The sequence below is a fragment of the Psittacula echo genome (assembly GCF_963264785.1).
Source record: "Psittacula echo genome assembly, chromosome: 6".
Lineage (NCBI taxonomy): Eukaryota > Metazoa > Chordata > Aves > Psittaciformes > Psittacidae > Psittacula > Psittacula echo.
In genome coordinates this window covers 23749025-23766436 of record NC_137743.1, presented here as the reverse complement: position 1 = coordinate 23766436, position 17412 = coordinate 23749025, and the positions used below count along the sequence as shown (strand labels likewise).

Here is a 17412-nt window from a genome sequence, read left to right as displayed (position 1 = left end):
CTCCCCGGCAGGGGCCCTGCCTCCGCAGAGGTCAGACAGGACGAGGCGCTGCCCTCCCGGAGATAAATATAGCCCCTGACCCCCCTCCCTGCACCGGCACGGCCGGCTCCCGGGAGCTGCCAGCGCAGCGGGAGCAGCAGGCAGAGACCTCGCAGCCTCCAGTTGCTATCATAGGCACCAGCTCGGATCCCCCCACCCCGCCGTGTCCAGGGCCAGGCGGGATGCACAGCGGCGCAGAGTGAAGGAAACTCGGAGGCAGGCAGGGATGATACACCCCATCTTTATTAGACGGCTATACAGCTGTACAGCAAGGGCGCGGGGGGTGCTGTACCGCGCACCCCAGGGTCCCCCGCGCCAGCACGCCCCGCGAGGAGGTGAGGGGGAGCGGCTCGCCATGCACACGGGACACCGACGACACAAGCACAACATGCGGCAAGGACTCTGGCCTGCTCCCGCCCGGCCTCTCCCTCCTGCCAGCCCAGAGAGAGGCCCAGACTTCCCCCCCCACCCTGGGCAGTTCCGGCCTTCAGCCGCTCAGCGCGGAGACCCTGGTGCAGGGTCCTGCAGGCCTGGGAGGCTCAGCTCCAGGGAGAGTGGCAGCCTACGGGGCAGGGGAAAGCTTCGGCTCCCACGGGCAAACGCGTTGCCAGGAGATTTGCTTTCAGTTTCCCTCTGCCATGACAGTGCTAAGCCCCAGCTGCTCCTCTGTGGGAGGGCCTCAGCAGCACCTCCAGGTCCACAGACCCCCGGCTCTGCTCAGACCTGACCCCAGCAACAAAGAGCAGATTCCCCCCAAGCTCTGCTTAACACGCTCCACCTGGACTCCTACAGACATCAGAGCAGTTGCAGCTCCAGCCTGTCTCCAGCCTGCCCTATGAACACCGCAGCCCTGCTCATGCTCTGTGCACTTGGTACACATACCCCGGGGAGCCAACAGCTCACCAGCACCACCCTACACAGGCTCAAAGGGCAGAGGGCAAAAATCCTGTCAGGGAAAAGAGGGGTGGCCCTGGACTCCAGGAAGGGCAGGGAAGAACCGGCAGTGCCCTCAGAGGGCATGGCAAAAGCAAGCAGCCCTTGCGCAAGGCAAGGAGAAAAGGGAGTGAGGGGAAAGCAAAGCCTAGCAGGAGTTAGTTGGGATGCAGATCCTCACAAGCTGCCACTGGAAGAGAGGAGAACCAGAACGATGGTGGGAAGGGCTTGTCCAAGGCCATGCCGCGCAGCCAGGATCTTGATCCCCCCTTAGCCATACCAAGGCCAGGCTGGGGTCTGCCACTCGCTCCCAGGTTGAGGGGATGCCTCCTTGCCCGAGCAGGCACCAGCCAGCTGCTTGATATATGGCCTCCACAACCGCCAAAGCCATGTTGCAAGCAAAAGGATGGCTTTGGGAAGGAAAGAGGAGCTGGGAGCCCCCAGGTGAGATGTGAGACACTGAAGCCTTTGCTTGGGGAAGAGGAAAGGCCCAAAACCACAGGAACAGCTGCATCAGGGGAACAGACCCAACACACAACAGCCTGCGCATGCGGCAAAGACCTTTAGAGTGCCTGGGAAGGGAACCAATACACAGAGCACAAGGCCTTCAGGGTGGGAGATGCCGGCTGCCCTGCACTAGGGTGTCTTTGGCACTGCAGGAGAGCCCATTGGCAGCCCACATCCCACTGGTGCCACACAGTGGGGAGGACGCTGCTGCCCTAGCCCAGATATATGGCACGAGTCAGCCCGCTGGGAGGAATGTCAGGGACCCAGGACTTTCACCCCACTGACCCTTCCTTGTGTGCAGCAGTTGGTCCAGCTGTTGTGGGAGCTGGGGAGGAGCTGCAGCATCCCTGCATCAAAGCCAGAGCTGTTCCCACCAGCTCTAGATCCCACCCCTATCCACACCAGCAGCAGCCAGAGCTCATCCCTCTGCAGGGTGCTGGGGGCAGAAGGGTGGGCGACTGCCCCACTGCTGTCCTGCTCCAGGCTGAGGGGCACAATGGTGGTCCTCTCTGGGAGGGTGAACATGGTCCTGGGCACCTCCTCAGGGCTGCAGGCTGAGTTAGACCCCCTTCAACAGCTCCTGCCTTCATTTTGGAGGCCAGTCCCAGCTCTGAGTGGATAGCTGGAGCTGGGGCCATCTCACATCCCTTGGAATAGCTGCCACCTCCAAGCCAGTCCACAGCTCCCCACTGCTAGTACTGTCACACCAGCTTTTGCAGGTTCTGCAGCGATCCTCCAACACGGACGACACAGATGTGACCACAGACACGGGTATGTACTCACACACACATTCACCCCACAAGAGTCAGAGTGGCGTTGACTTGACACACAGCTGCACACGAGGTGCTGCCGCAAAGCTGCTGGCTGGGCAGTTTTGTCTCTTCGGCAACTGATGTCAACAAAATGGAGCCTGGGACGATCCTGTCCACTCAGGACAGGAGAAGCATCAGGCTGACGCCACATCCTGCTGCCCAGGCAGCTCTCAGTCTGCAACCCCCATCAGATCCCCAGTCTACAAGGCTATACCTGCAAGACAGAGAGGGAATGTGGCACCTATCAGGATGAGCTGCCAGCACCCCAACCTTGCATCCAGAGTATACCCTGCCCCTCTCAGCCACAGCCTTCACCCCTACCTTGTGGATCTGCGGTGGAAGCTCATCCTCTGAGCTCTCCTCTGGTACAGGCTCTGGGTGTCTTGCTGACTGCCCGTCCTCAGCCCAGCCTCCCAGAGGGAGGCGGGAGAAGTGTGATGGGGCTCTGTGTACTGTGCCTGGGTCTGCAAGAGAGGCGAGAAGGAAGATTAGCTACCTGGGGGACTGTCGGTGTCCAGAAGCAGGCAGGCTGCTTGTGCCAGTCCATTAAGGGCATCGGTTATGGGGCTCAGACCTCAGACTTGCTCCCATACCTGTAATGCCACCATATCGCCGCTGGAAGCCAGTCTGCAGCGTGGCTGTCTCCTTGGCGGGCTGCCGCGATGAGGAGAAGGGGTAGCTGGCAGAGCGAGGGATGGGGACGGGGGCACCGCGCTGAGTGTCCAGCTCTTCATGGGCACTCTCCCCGCTCTCGTCGCTCTCACGCCGGTGCCAAGTGTGCCGCTCAGGCTCCAGCTGAGTGTGCTGCTTGTGCAACTGCAAGCACACCAGCGGAGCTGTAGGGGAGAGCCCAGATGCCCAAACACCCTCTCCCCAGCACTGCACACACACATGGGTCTCAGCTTTCACTCACACTAATCTCCCACTCACTTCAGACAGGGCACACACCAGTCCTGCCTGCTTTGCTCCACACCTCGCTGGCTGGCCCAGCTGCAGGCTGCTCACCTCATGCATGTAGAGTGCGTGGAGACTCATCTCGGTGGAGGCGTACTCCGACAGGATCATGCTCTGCAGCTGACCCTCCCAGGCGCTGCTCCCTGAGCTCACGGTCCTCGCATCAGCACTGCCGTCGGACACACAAGTAGTGTTGGATACCCAGGTACGCCCCCACACTGCCCATCTTCCCTCCACTCTCATGTCAGGCTTGCTCCTGGCCTGGGTAGGAACAAGCCCTCTGTAGCATCTCCCCAGGTGCACAAGATGACCAGGCCTTCAACGGCACTGCCTCTGCCCTACCAGGAGTTTCTCACCACTGTGGTACCTACAAGAGAATACCAGAACCCCAACGCTCCTTTGGGGCCAGCTAAGCACCTGGGCCTAACTCTGCTTGTGAATATGTCCCATGCTGTTCCAGGCTGCAGAGACAAATGCCACCATGCATCTAGGACAATAGGGTGGCAGTTGGGCAAGGAGTAATGAAACTTGCAAGGTGTTTGGCCCACCCCTCTCCAGTCTGCAGCTTACCCAGAGGCTGTCATGGCACTGGCGCCACGAGGCTGGGCTCCCTCTCCATCCCTTCCTGCTGTCTGGAAGCCACCGGGAGGCTGCTGAGCAGATTGGAGTGGGGAGAAGGAGCGCAGAGCTGAGGCCACTTCGGAGAGGTGGCGGGAGGCCTGTCCATCCCGGCCCATGTGGAAGCCCAGTGCTGAGGAGCCTGCTATTACATTGGCAATCAGGCTGTGTGGCTGCAGAGTTGAAAGGGAGAGAATCACTGTCCTGCGCAGACTCGGAGACCTGATCCCAGCCAGTGACACTGAACTGAGGCACCTCAGCTCTCTCAGCCCCTCTGCCACTTCACAGGGCCCTAGGACAGCCTGCTGCCCTCTCCAGAAACCCCGAAGTATCCCATCTAGTGCTGATGTACCACATCTGCATCCTTAGATACAACCCAGACAAGGAAAAAATTGCCCACAGAGCCTGATTATTAGGTTGCCAGCACCCAGCAAGCACCCCAAGAACTCCCCGCTTCCCTCCCCCAGCCTGGGCACCTCCGACTCTGACTGTAAGGACTGGATGGAGCTGAAGAGGGCATTTTCAGGGAGCACAGCCTGCTGAGCCAGTGCCACACTGCTGTCCCGGTGCACCCGCTCCTTCAGGAAGCCGATGAAGGCCGTGCTCTCACGGGGTGGCTGCCACTTGGGGTTGGTGATGGCAAAGTGCATGAGGGACAGCTCTGTCTTGCCGTCCTCGGCCTGCTGGTAAATGGAGGCCTCCGTCTTTCCTGCTGACATCCACTGTGAAACAGAGACAGGTAGTGAGGGACAGGATCTGCTTTACATCTCTGCCAAGCCTGGGGATCCTGCAGTCAATCTGGGCAAAGCATACAACACCCAGCATAAGCTGGGCCACAGCTCCATATGTAGCAGGCGCTACACCAGAAGTCCACGCTAGTTAAGCCCTCACAGCCTGGGGAAGAAGCAGCAAGCACAGCGTCTTCCACCTCCACCCAGAACATGCATTGCTGCAAGGGAAGTGGAGATACGGGGACTAGTCACAAAACACAGAGCTGAAAGCCTTGTCTTGCACTCTCCAGCTTGCAGCAAGAGCAACAACAGCCAACAAATGACTGCTCTTAAAAGCTTCCTGCCACAGAGAGTCCACCCCCTCCCTAGTTCATGGCCTCGTCAGTAGGGAGATTTCCCTGACAATTAACCTAAATTCCGAGGCACAGGAAACAGATAGATCCTCTTTCCCTCCGCACTAGATTTTACACAATGGAACATGCTTCCCATCTCCCCGAGGCTGCCTCTCTCCTGGGCAGTCCAGCTCCGTTAAATCAGTTCCCAGTGGTCATGATTTCCAAATGTCCAAATATCTCAATTCCTCTCTCCTGAGCACACAGGACTCTTGGTTGTAAAGACAGGCAACAACATCAAATAATGAAATGACAAAGCCTGCCTGGTTCACAAAATATCAGGTTAATGACCATAGCTAGGTCACAAGAGCCTCCTGGGGCTGGTGACCTGGGCTGGCAGCCCCAGACACCCAGCAGAGATGCAGGTGACTGGGCTGTGGGCTGCCAGGACTGGCTAGTTACAGCCTCCTGTGAGGCTGAAGGACCACAGGTGCTGGTGGGGAGCCCGGGCTGCTGTCCCGTGGTGGTGGGACCTACCGCGGGGTGGCCATGCTGGCGCACGTCCATCTGGGCAAAGGAGCAGGTGTCACCCACACCCACCACCTCCACGGTGAAGTTGCGGAAGAAGTCCACGATGTCCAAGGACTTGGGTCGCAGGCAGACAATGAGGATCAGGGGGGTAATGATGGGACTCAGGAGCTCCTCCAGGATGAAGACCTGAGCACAGAGATAATGGGATCAGCACAAGTTTGAGGATGTCAAAATCCCACAGTCCCAAAGCCAGACCCCAGCTCCAGCCCTCTATCTTCTGGTGCAGGGTGTCTCTGAGAAAGCTGCCTTGTCCTCTACAAGTCCAGGAGCTGCTCAGCTCTGTGGCAGCTTCTCCCTTCTGCAAGGATGGAGGCGAGTCCCCATCCCAACCCCACGCAAGCCAAGCTCACCGCTTTGTACTGGAAAAGCTGGGCAAACTCGTCCCTGGTCTCATAGCGGTGGGCATTGCCCTGCCAGTGGTCAGGCATGTAGTGGATGTGTGCCAGGATGACTCGCAGCAGCTGCTCTGGGCAAAATACCAGGTGCTGGTCAGGGATGAAAGACCTGTAGGACAGGACAGGGAAACACCACAGCATCACACCTCGGTTCCCAGGAGGGCAGGGTGACCAGCCCTTATCACAGCTCCAGCTATAGCCTTCACATCCAAGCCAAACCTCCCTGCCAGCCCAGCCCTGAGTTGTTGCTGAACAGCTCCAGCAACACCCCTGTATCATACTACCACTGCACCCAAGCTCACCACTATCCCCCCTTCTCCTGCCTGCCCCCTGACTCTCCAAGGCCATGCCCTTCGCTCAGGCAGATTCACGTCCACTTGCCACCAAAGAGTATTTTACATGGATGGTTGTCAGCCCCACTGCTCCCCACAGCGCTTCCTGGAGCACAGGGGAAGCACAGACCCACCTCACCTGCACACTGTGATGCCCACCCCAAGCAGGGTGACCGTGGTCAGGACGTGCTCAACCGCCAGCACGTCCTCATCATAGATGGTGAGAGCGATGAGCACAGCCAGGATGGAGCCAGCAAAGAAGGCCACGTTCTTGGCCACGATGGTGAGGAGCGGAGAGATAAAGCAGTTCATGTACTTGGAAGCTGGCTTGTACCCTTTGCTCAGGCGTGAGTGCAGTTCGTGGTCCAGCTCATTGAAGTGACGGAGGTAACAGCGGCCATAGAGAGACCAGCAGCGGGCACCCAGGCTGCCCGGCTCCCGCTTCAGGATCTCTGTGTAGCTGAAGAAGGCGTAGAGGATCTGCCAGATGAGGATGAGGGGGCAGAGGAGGAAGTTAGCAATGCCAATCCAGAGGATGCGAGTGCTGAGCTTCTCAGCCAGCTCTAGGCGGTTCCCAGCCCGCTTGTACTCAGCCTTCAGGCTCCACTCGTTCTCAAAGAGGGAACCGGGCCCCCAGAAGAAGATGAGCTCAAAGTTGTACTTGAGCCCCCGCGTGTAGAAGACGGTGTCTCCCAGCAGGGGCAGGCGGAAGCGGATAGGCAGCAATGACTTGTTCACCATGGCCACCATGTAATTCTTGAAGCGGAGAATGCGGTGGTAAATGTCCAGCTCCGTCAGCTCCTTCTTGTGGATGCAGATCTGGTGCTCCTTCTGGATCTGCACGATGCGGGCCTGCACCTCCTGCCACGTGTAGTATGGCAGGGTGGACTGGAAGGGGGAAAGGGGCAAGGTTAGGGCAGGATGAGTCCCAGGACAGAAGCTGGGCTGAGCCCTCACAAACAGCATGTCCCAGTGCACGCTGCGGCGTTCAGGTGCCCCACCATCACACAAAGCACCTCCTGCACCGCTTCAGCCTGCAGCATCTAAAACCCATACTTTGCCCCACTGCCCTTTACACCTGCATTAGTACAGATGACTGTTTCCCAGTCACTCACACACCAGCTGCCTCAGTGGCATGAACAGAGCTCCAGCTCCCATGGGTCCTCCCAGAGCTGCCATTTAGTCAGCAGGAAGGCACAAACAGGGGAAGGGACTTAAGCAGTGTCCCAGAGGGAGCCTGTGAAAAACTTGGGGAGCGACCAAGCCTCTTGGCTCACACCACCTTTTTCAAGACACAGTCTCCACTCAAAAGATGACATTGTTCATCACAGCAAGGACTCTGGACTAGGATATATGTGCAAGCCTCAGAGCCCATCTTTGACCAATGATCTTTGATCTTCACCAATGAAGTAGCTCTATGCCTCAGTTTCCCCACCCACCCAGTAAACCAGGAAGATGACCTGTCCTCAACACAGGGAGGTACGAGAATACCCTTGCTTATGCTTTCTCTGTTGAAAGGCATCACAGAAAAGGCCATCACTGAAAAATAAACATATTGAGTAGCAGATGGCAGAGGTGTGTGCCAGCAGCAGAGAGGCAAGCTGGGCAGAGGGGTTAACATGGTATAAATTGGCTGTTGGAGAAGAGGCTGAAAGGAGATCAGTGCAGTTAGGGAGCAGAAGGAAGAGGTCTCCCGGAGAAGCTGGCTTTGAGGAGAAAGAATGAGCTGCTTCTAACCACCCAACAAGTGCCTCCTGCGTCCCTGAGCAGCCTCGTACGTGGCCCTTGGCCCAGTTACTTACCATGGGGATTTTCAAGGCATTGATGTAGAAAGAGTGAATCTCCCAGTAGCAACAAATATTGTAGATAAACTTGACAAGTCGGTGGATCCAGAAAACCCCAGCTACCATCAGGATGCAGATGAGGAAGCTGTTTGCCTGGATTCTGTGAGCAAGAAGAAACAAGTAGTAGGAGACAGGCTCAGGCAAGTGCCCCGAGTACCTGAGAAAGTAAGAGTATTATTGTCCGACATGCCCTCTGCCGCCCCTACCTTGCATTGCAGACATCTGGAGGCCGGAAAGCATCTGGCAGAGTCACCTTAATGGGTTCACTGGGATGCTGGCTGTGATTTACCGCTTTGTTGGCAAAGAGAATGTCGTAATCAACACAGCTGATAAGAAAGGTGGTGAATGCCACCACAAAGATGAACTGCCTGTGAGAAAAGGGAGCAGGCATCAGAGAATCATCCTTCTGCCTCCCAAAATGTGAAGCAGCTAGGGTTACATGTCATGGAGATGCATTCCCACAACCATGGCGGTAGGAAAGCTCATGGGTGCAAGTTCCACAAAATGGAATGTAGCTTTTGGGGCATGAAAATCACAGCAAAGAGGAGACGGGACAACTATAAAAGGAGCCTTCCCTCCTACCAGCTGCAGGAGCTCAGCAAATTCTTGTGGCTGCTCCCCAGCAGCTGTCACAGACGTAGCAGAGAAGGAACCTACACTTACATGAGCTCAAAGATCTCTCCAATGAGCATGCAAGTGAAGCCATTCTTCTGATGCAGGTTATAGACGTGAAAGGTACAGTCAAGGAAAACAGTCTGGAGACTCCTGCTCTCTGATAAAGTAGGGAGAGGCTTCTGGCCCACTGGCATTTGCAGTTCCCCAGAGCATAACTAATGCCGTTTTATAAGGCCAGCAGCATTCTCTGTGACTGGTCACCCATTAGTTCCCTTTCTCCATTTTCAGGCCCTGAAGGTCCTGTGAACCAGGTAGAAAAATCAAACAGATTTCTTCTTCCCCTCCACACCAGCCTCAAGATTCCTGAGCACCAGGCTGATTATTCCCTTCCATGCTGGCCTTGAAGGTCCCAGGCACCCAGCCAGCAAGGTGGCAGTGACAACCCCATCACAGAACAGGGAACTGTAACAGCACCTGGAGCACTATCCACAAAATCAAGGAGTTACAAGTCTTAAGTGGGAACTTGGATGTGAACTGCTGCTGGACAGCGAAAACCAGGAGCCTCCAGTAGACAGAATGCTCTCACCATCATCTCCTTCCTCCGACAACTGAGTGACTCGTATTCTTTTATATGGTTTTTGAATACAGATTATGATTGTTACACTGATACAGCAAACCATGCATTAAAATATGACCCAGTCTGCAGAAAGCTCTGGTGATTAAAAACCATAAGCTAAGCAGTGCACTATGCTGTTTGTAAAGTTGTATTGCACTGATTCTGCTAGCTGTGCTACTCTGATTATAAATGCTGAGGTATGCTAATAATAAAATCCTGGTAAGAAAATAAAGCTCTAACTGTAACTACAACTTAGTACCATCATCTCTGTGCAAAGGATCCCTAAAAGAACCTGTCTGTCCCCTCACTGTTGGGTGATAGCACCCCACAGGTATGGGCAGAGCCATGTGGTGTCCTAAGCGAGCGGGCAGGGGCTGCCCCAGCTCCAAGTCACACCAAGCCTAGGCTTCCCACCAGCACTGTGAGCCCAGGAGGTGGTGGGTGCCCCCAGCCCTGCGAAAGGATATGCGAGAGAAGAAGAGGTCCAGGTTCTCGATGTGATGCCACGGAGCTGAAGGAAGAAGCACATACGGTGAGGGGCCTTCCGACACAGCAGCCTTGCTATTGTGACAGGCACAGCCCCACCTTTTCCCGGGCTCCCGAGGCCCCTGTCCGGCCCCACAGCCCCCGGCCCCACTCCGCGACCGGCCTCCCCCTCGGTCCCCGGCTACTCCCCCATCCCAGCCACCCGCACCAGCCCCCCACAGCCCGGTCCCGGCCAGCGCCCAAGGCCTTCACCGCCTCACGCCTCCCGTCGCCACTACCCTCAGGCTTGGGCCACCGCCCCCGGCCCCCAGCTGCCAGGCCCCAACCCCAGGTGCCGATGCCGCTGCTCACACTTGGCGCCCTCCGGGACGTGGACGAGCAGGTCGCCGCCGCCGGGCGGGGACTCGGTGGAAGAGCTCTCCAGACGCTGGTACTGCGTCTCGAAGTGGGCCATGGCGAAGCCCCCCGCCGCCGCCGCCGCCGCCGCCGCCGGCCCCGGGCCCGGGCCCAGCCCGCTCGGCCCCCGCCCGCTCCGTGACTGGCAGGCACGACTCCCAATGGCAGCCACGGGGTGGGTCAGGGCACAGCCAATGGGAAGGCGGAGAGCGGCAGGCGGGGCTGAGCTCAGTGGCAGCCCATAGGCAGGCGGGATGTGACGTTTTAGAGCTGAGCGGCGCTTCCGGGTGGTGACTGCACGTGAGTGACAGGGTGCGTGGTTCCCTTGCCGGCCGCGAAGGCGTGTTGGTGGCTCAGTCCATGGGGTCAGCAGCTTCGCTGGGGGACAAGGAAGGAATCGTGGCGGTAACGGCCCTGGGGCACTAACGGAGTGGGGGAATCCCGGGGGTTGCGGCGGCGGGTGGCTTCCGCCGCAGGCAGGCCTCGGGGCGGGGGTATGGGGCCCGTCCGGTCACCCGCGGGTGGTTCTTGCCGGCCCCGGGTGCAAGCCCGTGGCTCAGGCGCTGTCCGTTCCGCGGGGAGCAGGTGCGATGGCGGACCCGGAGAGCAGGTCGGTTTTCGACGCCGCCCAGGACGCTGTCCTGCTGCGCGGGCTCACCCTCCTCACCGGAGTTGCTGCGGGGGCCTGGGGCACCGAGCCGGCACCGGTGAGCCACGGTGCGTGGGGCTTCGCAGGGCAGCGGGGGTGGAGTTTGCGCCCAAGCTCCTGTCGGCCACAGAGAAGGAGCTCTGTCCCCAGCACAGCTTGAGTGGCCGTCCTGGGGCATGGGAGCTGCCTGGTGGATGGGTACCAAGATCCCCAAGTTGCTTCTACAGCCACAGGGCTCTTTTTGTGGCTGAAAAGAGACCCAGGAGGCCCTGCTCTTTGCAGTGCAGCCTGGGGATCCACCTGTGCACAGCCTTTCCTCCTTCTTCCAGACAAACCCACAGCCGCTGGCAGTGAGGAGAAAGCCCATGGAGTCCATGCGGTGCCGGAGCGGATGTGCTGCTCCACCTGTGAGCAAGTGTTCAGCAGCCGGGAGGAGCAGGTGAGTAGGGCTGAGAAGCCAGCATAAGGTAGAAGTGGGGCGGTGGGATCCTACTGCAGAGGCTCAGCCCCAGCATGGAGCTGGGGGAGCAGCCCAATGCTGCGTGTTTCCCAGAGCTCCACTGGCTATGTCCTGTTGGGATCTGGCACTTAAATGCTACATGTTATTGCCTAAAATGTCGTTTACTGGAGGTAAACAGTACATGCAGCACAGGCATATGCCTTTTCAGGTTAACTGTTAGGTGGCTAACTCATAGCTTTCCAGCCTGGATCACTGTAGGGTCCAAGCATCAGTTCAGCCCTCAGAGTCTGTCACCTCAGGCCCTTTGGTGGTGGGGGTTTCCATGGACCAAGACCCTGCTGGCTCATACCTCTTTCTTCCATAGACTGAGCATTACCGTCTTGACTGGCATCGATTCAACCTAAAGCAGCGGCTCCTGGGGCGCCAGACGTTGCCAGTAGAAGTGTTTGAGGAGAAGACCCATGCAGGTGAGTAATGGAGCCACCCCAGCAGAGCCCGGGGACTGTCAGCAGCCTTGCTGTGGCTGTTCTGTGCAGTGGTGAAACCTTTGGCCACCTCTGCCAGCTCAGAGTCCCTTTGTTCTGCCCTCTGGAGTTTTCTGGAAATGCAGCACTGCTCCTAAGCCCTGCTCACTTGTTATGGGGAGAAAAGGGTGCTCTACCTCAGCCTCTGCTTAGGCAGGGAGTCTTTGGGCCAGAGCCCCAGACCCCTGTGTCCACAGTCCCCTTGTGATACGTAGGGTGTTGGACAGGATGTGTCTGGGGTTGTGGGCTAGCGCTTGGAGTCAAGTGCAAAATTTTGGGGAGGCTGTTGTTTAATCTTTACCTGGCTCTAGTGCTTCATTTTCTCTCCCTTGCAGGTACTGTCTCTAGCATCTCGGGGTCTGATTCAGAGAACTCTGATTCAAGCAGTGAGTCAGAGTTGCTGCCCTCTGCCAGCAACAGCCCTGGGACCCTCCAGATCCGACGTTCCCACAAGGTGCTGTTCCGCAATGCAATGGGCCAGCTCATTTCTGCCTACCGCTGCGTGCTGGGCACCGGGAAGGCAAGTCACAGCCCAGCTTATTGGGAGAGGAACTCCAGAGGAGATAGGTAGCACTGGGGTGTAGTCGTCTGTCTGGCAATCCCCCATGTGCCATGATGGAAAGGGTGGTTTGTGGTGTCAGGTCAAAGCCCTAGGCTTGCTGGTGTTCTGGGTTTTAACTCTGGGCTGCTCCAGAAACCTGCTTCTGGTGCCAGCAGAGGAGTTGGTCTCTATCCTGGGGGACAGCAAGAGGTAGCAAGGCGAACCCATGGGTGCTAGGAAGGGTGTCTGTGTATCAGGATGGCGCCGAGGAGCCAGTGGAGCTGGCAGCATCACTGCAGAGCCTCGATGCGAGCACGTGCTGGGTTGTGCTGATGATGGGTGGCGGGCACTTTGCAGGAGCTGTGTTCCGAGGGTGAGTACGGTGGGACAGAGCTGGGTTGCCCCTCTGGGCATGGTCAATGGCACTGGGCATTGGATGGCCACACACCCACACGCTCCTTCGTCACAGTGCTTACCACACCCTGGGCACCGACAGCTGCCAGTCTTTGCTTGAAAGCTGGCTAAGCCCAGTTGTGCTGTTAAAGAAGTATTAATCTTTAGGACCCCAGGGGCAAGCCACAAGCCCTCCAGGGTCCCAGGAGCACCAGCTCCTGTGCATGAATAGGCCATGTTGCTCATGCTTGCTCCTCTCCACAGCCCCCAGGTGCAGGAACACAAGACATTCCACCGCTACACGGTGCGAGCCCGGCGGGGCACAGCCCAGAGCCTGCGGGACGCTCACACCCCAGGGTCAACAACCAGGTCAGCTGGAGCCTCCCTGCGGCGTTACAATGAGGCTGCCTTGCTCAAGGTGAGGGTGCATCACACCACAGGGCTTTGGGCAGGGAGACATGGCTGTGGCTGGCTTTGAGAGGTTCCACTACAACACTGCTGGAGAGCTTGAGTGGGATGTGAGCTCTGGAAGAGAGTCAGGGCTCAACTGAGGCTGCTCTGTCCTTGGTCTGTCCCTGCTCCAGGGCTACCTGTATCCACGCAGTGTTCTCAGTACTCCACAGTGCCTCCCCTTCCTCCCCAGGATATTCAGGACCTGCTGTCAGCCTGGGCACAGCACCTCAATGAAGCTCAGCGCATCTTCCTCCGGGCCCCTCGTCACAACCGTGCACTGCTCTTTAGCGGCAGGAACCCACCCCTCACCCAGGGTGACCCTCGCATATGCCACATCCCCCTCAGCACCCGCAGGGCCACCCTGCGAGAGGTGCTGCGAGTCCACAGCATGCTGGCCAGCCTGCAGGTGTATGGTGAGTTGGACCAGCCCCAGGGCTTGTGGGTCAGAGCACATGGGGTGATGTGGTTCCTTGTGCACTAGGGGATGCTGCCCTATAGGGTAGAGGTGCTAGGTCTCCAACCCTCAATCCCTGAAGACATGGGGTGCTCCATGTCCCCAAGCAATGACAGGAGCCCCCTTGCTCCCAGGGAAGGACACGCCAGTGGAGGATATCACTGGGTCCCCCTGGAAGAGCTGGCAGAAGAGGCGGCAGAAAGCAGAGGTGGATCCCCAGCAGAAGGACATGAGTGGTGAGTTGAGCCATGGAAGGAGATGTGTCTGAGCAGGCAGGGAGGGTCTGGTATTACAATGCAGGACCAGATTTGCAGCCCTGTGACAGGGCCTGGCACCACACTGGGGATCTGTGGGGTGGGACCTTGTGCTGGGCAGAAGGGCAGGGTGTGCTTCCCTGAGACCAGGGATTCGTGCTTTGTGTGGGGCCTCAGCCCCTGTCTTACCACCCCCCTCAGCCCCAGAGGAGGAAGAAGGAGAGGAGGAAGAAAGCCCTGCAGGGGAACTGGAGACTGTGGAAGTGACACTGGGGACCTTGGACCTCCGGGAGTTCGAGGTGATGCCCAAGCGAAACCGCAAAAAGAGGAAGAAGAGGGACAAGAAGGTGAAGAAAGGTAAAGGGCTGGGGGCAGTGTAGGAAGGTGTAGGGGAAGGGACTGCCATGTCTGGGGTGCACGCTGGCCATGGCACTCTCCCTCACCATGTTCTCCCTGTGCAGGGCCCTGTACTGAAGAGATGGGATGCCATCGTATACAGTGTGGGCAGCCTGGCCTGGAGCTGGTGACAAAGCCACAAGGGGAGGCTGAGCCCCTTCCCTGGGGCAATGGAGGTACTTAGGGTCTGGAGCTGGGCCGGGTGAGTGCCTGCCCCATTTCCTGGTGGCTTTGCAGTGGGGTGGAGAGCGCATTGTCACACAAGTGCCCAGAGCAGCTGTGTGTGGGATGGCTGTTGTGCTGCTAAATGCCTTTGAGTGAGCCCTGTGTTCAGGGCAGTAGCTCTGAACTCAGAGGATGGGCAGCACCTGGCTGAGTCAGGAGTGTTGGGGGAATTGGAGTGGGTCTCATCTCAGGAGAGGCTTGACTGCTGCCAGCAATGCCCAGCAGTGCCATGACACATTGTCACAGAGTTTGATGGTGCTGGAGATCCTGCAGTGCCCAAATCCAGCTAGCAGGACAGTTCTTTAACTGTGCCATGTGTTCTTCGTACTCATACCAGAGCACCATTCTGCTCGGGGAGCCATCAGACTCCCTTCTTGTTCTTCCTTTGCAGGCGACCCTCAGACCCAGCTCCGTGATGCCCTGTTCACCACCTGCAAAACAGGGGATGTGGGGATGCTGCAACACCTCCTGGGTGTATCCGAGCACGGGGCCCTGTCAGGGGCCAGCAAGGATGGGGAGGGCACACAGCCCCTGGATATGCCACGCTCCCTGCTCAACCAGGCCATGGATGAGCACGGCTGCACCCTGCTTCACGTGGCAGCACGGGCAGGGAAGGCTGAGGCTGTGTGCCTGCTGCTGGAGGCAGGAGCGGACCCTGCCCTCAGGTACAGCTGCAGGGTGCCCAGTGGTTGAGGAGCACAACCCTGGTGTGGGAGCCCAGTGGCTTGTTCCCGTCTCGGCTAAGGGAGACTGGTGCCAGCTTTGTCCTGAGACAGCCAGGGTTGGTGTCTGTCAGACGGGATGTCTTGGTTTGTTACAGGCGGTGTAAGAGCTGAACCACTGTTCTCTGCCTGCCTGGTCTGGTACAGCACCGGGCAGGCACTGCCCCAGAGTGCTCCCAAGTTTATTGGTAGGCAGTTCAGAGGGTAGGGATCAGACCACCCTTTGCAGGGCATTTGAGATGCAAAAAGGAAAGGATTTAGGGTATTCTGCTGCAGGGATAAGCAACTTCCCGTCCTTGGCAGCAGTAGCCTGGCCTGCAGTACCTGTTGCACATCTCTGGGGAGTCGCTGGGCTCAAAGCCCCATGGGACAGCAGAGTGAGCTGGTCTTCCTTGTCTTCAGAGATGATCAGGAGAGGACCCCGTACTGTGTCTCTGCTGACAAACTGACCCGCAACACCTTCCGCAAGTTCATGGTGGACCACCCGGACAAGTATGACTACAGCCATGCCAAGGTGGGTGCCTGCCCTCTGCTATCTCTTTCTGGGGGCTGGGGGACCCCAGAACAAAGCACCTCTTGCTCATGTGTGCCATTGCTCATGGCTCAGTGGGAGATACTGACTGCCCTCTGCCCGCAGGTGCCAGGGCCCTTGACACAGGAGATGGAGGCCAAGAAGCTGGAGAAGAAGCGGGCACAGAAGGCACAGCGGAAGCAGCGGGAGCAGGCGCAGCGGGAAGAGCGGCAGCGCCAGGAGCAGGAGCAGGCAGAGAAGCAGCGGTTTGCAGCCCTGTCCGACAGGGAGAAGGTGAGGCCGTGCATGAGGAATCCAGCCTAGCTGGGGCAGCCACAGTATGGTGGGCTCTGTGGGGGACTAAGCTGTGTCTCTGCTCCCCAGAGGGCGCTGGCTGCTGAGCAGAGGCTGGCTGTGCAGCTGCAGGACACTGGCACAACTCTTGCTAACATCAGGTAACAGCCCCAGCAGCATCACTTCACTGACAAACTCCAATGCCAGCACAGCTGTTCCCTGCCCTTCTCGTTTCCAGTCTAAAGCTATTCTGGTCCACTCAATTCTCAGTAATCCCTGTGTAAAAGCTTTCTCCCTCGTGCCATGCCCCCTTCCCCGCCCCCCCCCCCCCAGTATTTTGTGACAGTCACCTTGATCCACTTGCAGCCAGATCTGTGGCAAGCCAACCCCCCAGCCACTCCTGTGCCCCTGTCGCTGATCCCACATACCATGTCCCTTCCCTGTGCCACGCCACAGGCTTATGGGCGGCTAACCCTGCCCATGCTGATCTAGGCAGGGGCTTTACAACCCCTTATGGGGCCAGATTTCCCCCATGTTCAGCCTGCCTTGAAGTGCCTCACACCATGCTCCTGGTGTCTCATGTCACAGTTCAGGCAGTGAATCCTCTCTAACTCCTTTGCAAGTGACCCCTTCACTCAAAGCCACCTCTGCTCTTTCCTGCAGCCGCTGCTGGCATTGTGGAGAGTCCCTGCTGGGCCGGATCCCTTTCCATTACCTCGACTTCTCCTTCTGCTCCACAGCCTGTCTGCAAATACACCGCCGGGCCCGGGCTGCTCGCATGTAAGGCTGGGGGCTGCTGCTACCTGTCAAGGGCCAGTGGGGTGGAGGCATGGAGAGCTTGCAGAGCACTGGGAGCACTTGCAGAGCAGTGCTCCTCTGAGGAACTGAATTGGCTACATCACACTCTGGGGCAACAAGCAAGGCTCTGGGCATGAGTGTCACGCTGGGGATGTTACATCTGAGCGATTTCCATGGGCTACCGTGAGGTGCCAGGACTGTTTTGTGGCGGGTGTCCTGCTGCCAGCTTTTCTCATGGCTACCTCATAGGCTGCTGCATGTGGTAGTGGGACGGAGCCTGACACATGCAGACCATGCAGCTCTGGGCTACTTACAGCCATGCCTCTGTGTACCTTCTAGGCTGTGCTTTGCCCTCCCCTCTCCTGGATGCCATCACTGTCTTGGCTGTATCATGTTAGCAACTACCTCCTCTCTCTGTAGTAGCAATAAAGAGGTGCCTTGACTCCTGAGGTGTGTGGGAGAGTCAGCATGAGCCCTGGAACTATCTGGGACAAGTGTGGGATTAACATGCAAAAAGAGTTCAGTCCTGGGCCCCTT

The 17412-nt window shown here is 58.1% G+C and overlaps 2 protein-coding genes across 5 annotated transcripts; one reads left to right on the top strand and one right to left on the bottom strand.

The window, feature by feature from the left end:
• Positions 1-266: 266 nt before the first annotated feature.
• On the bottom strand, positions 267-10338 carry ATG9A (autophagy related 9A). 4 transcript variants are annotated; one of them, XM_080620478.1, is made up of 14 exons: positions 10084-10338; positions 9788-9830; positions 8752-8817; positions 8295-8456; positions 8047-8188; positions 6384-7132; positions 5868-6021; positions 5464-5643; positions 4340-4585; positions 3816-4036; positions 3297-3414; positions 2885-3107; positions 2613-2755; positions 267-2532 (listed from the first exon to the last, which is right to left on the bottom strand). In XM_080620478.1, the coding sequence occupies exons 3-14, from the start codon at positions 8778-8780 to the stop codon at positions 2500-2502; spliced, it is 2400 nt and encodes a 799-aa protein (XP_080476604.1). In that variant the 5' UTR covers positions 8781-8817; positions 9788-9830; positions 10084-10338; the 3' UTR covers positions 267-2499. The 4 variants fall into 4 exon arrangements, with proteins under 4 accessions (XP_080476604.1, XP_080476602.1, XP_080476603.1 ...); XM_080620476.1 differs by having other exon boundaries at positions 10157-10338; XM_080620477.1 differs by having other exon boundaries at positions 267-2505; positions 10157-10338.
• A 140-nt stretch (positions 10339-10478) lies between these two features.
• On the top strand, positions 10479-17289 carry ANKZF1 (ankyrin repeat and zinc finger peptidyl tRNA hydrolase 1). Its single transcript, XM_080621486.1, has 16 exons — positions 10479-10606; positions 10787-10918; positions 11180-11289; positions 11675-11777; positions 12170-12354; positions 12633-12748; positions 13033-13186; positions 13412-13634; positions 13810-13911; positions 14131-14286; positions 14391-14501; positions 14942-15215; positions 15675-15786; positions 15910-16077; positions 16168-16238; positions 16741-17289. The coding sequence occupies exons 2-16, from the start codon at positions 10792-10794 to the stop codon at positions 16859-16861; spliced, it is 2133 nt and encodes a 710-aa protein (XP_080477612.1). The 5' UTR covers positions 10479-10606; positions 10787-10791; the 3' UTR covers positions 16862-17289.
• The last annotated feature ends 123 nt before the right edge of the window (positions 17290-17412 follow it).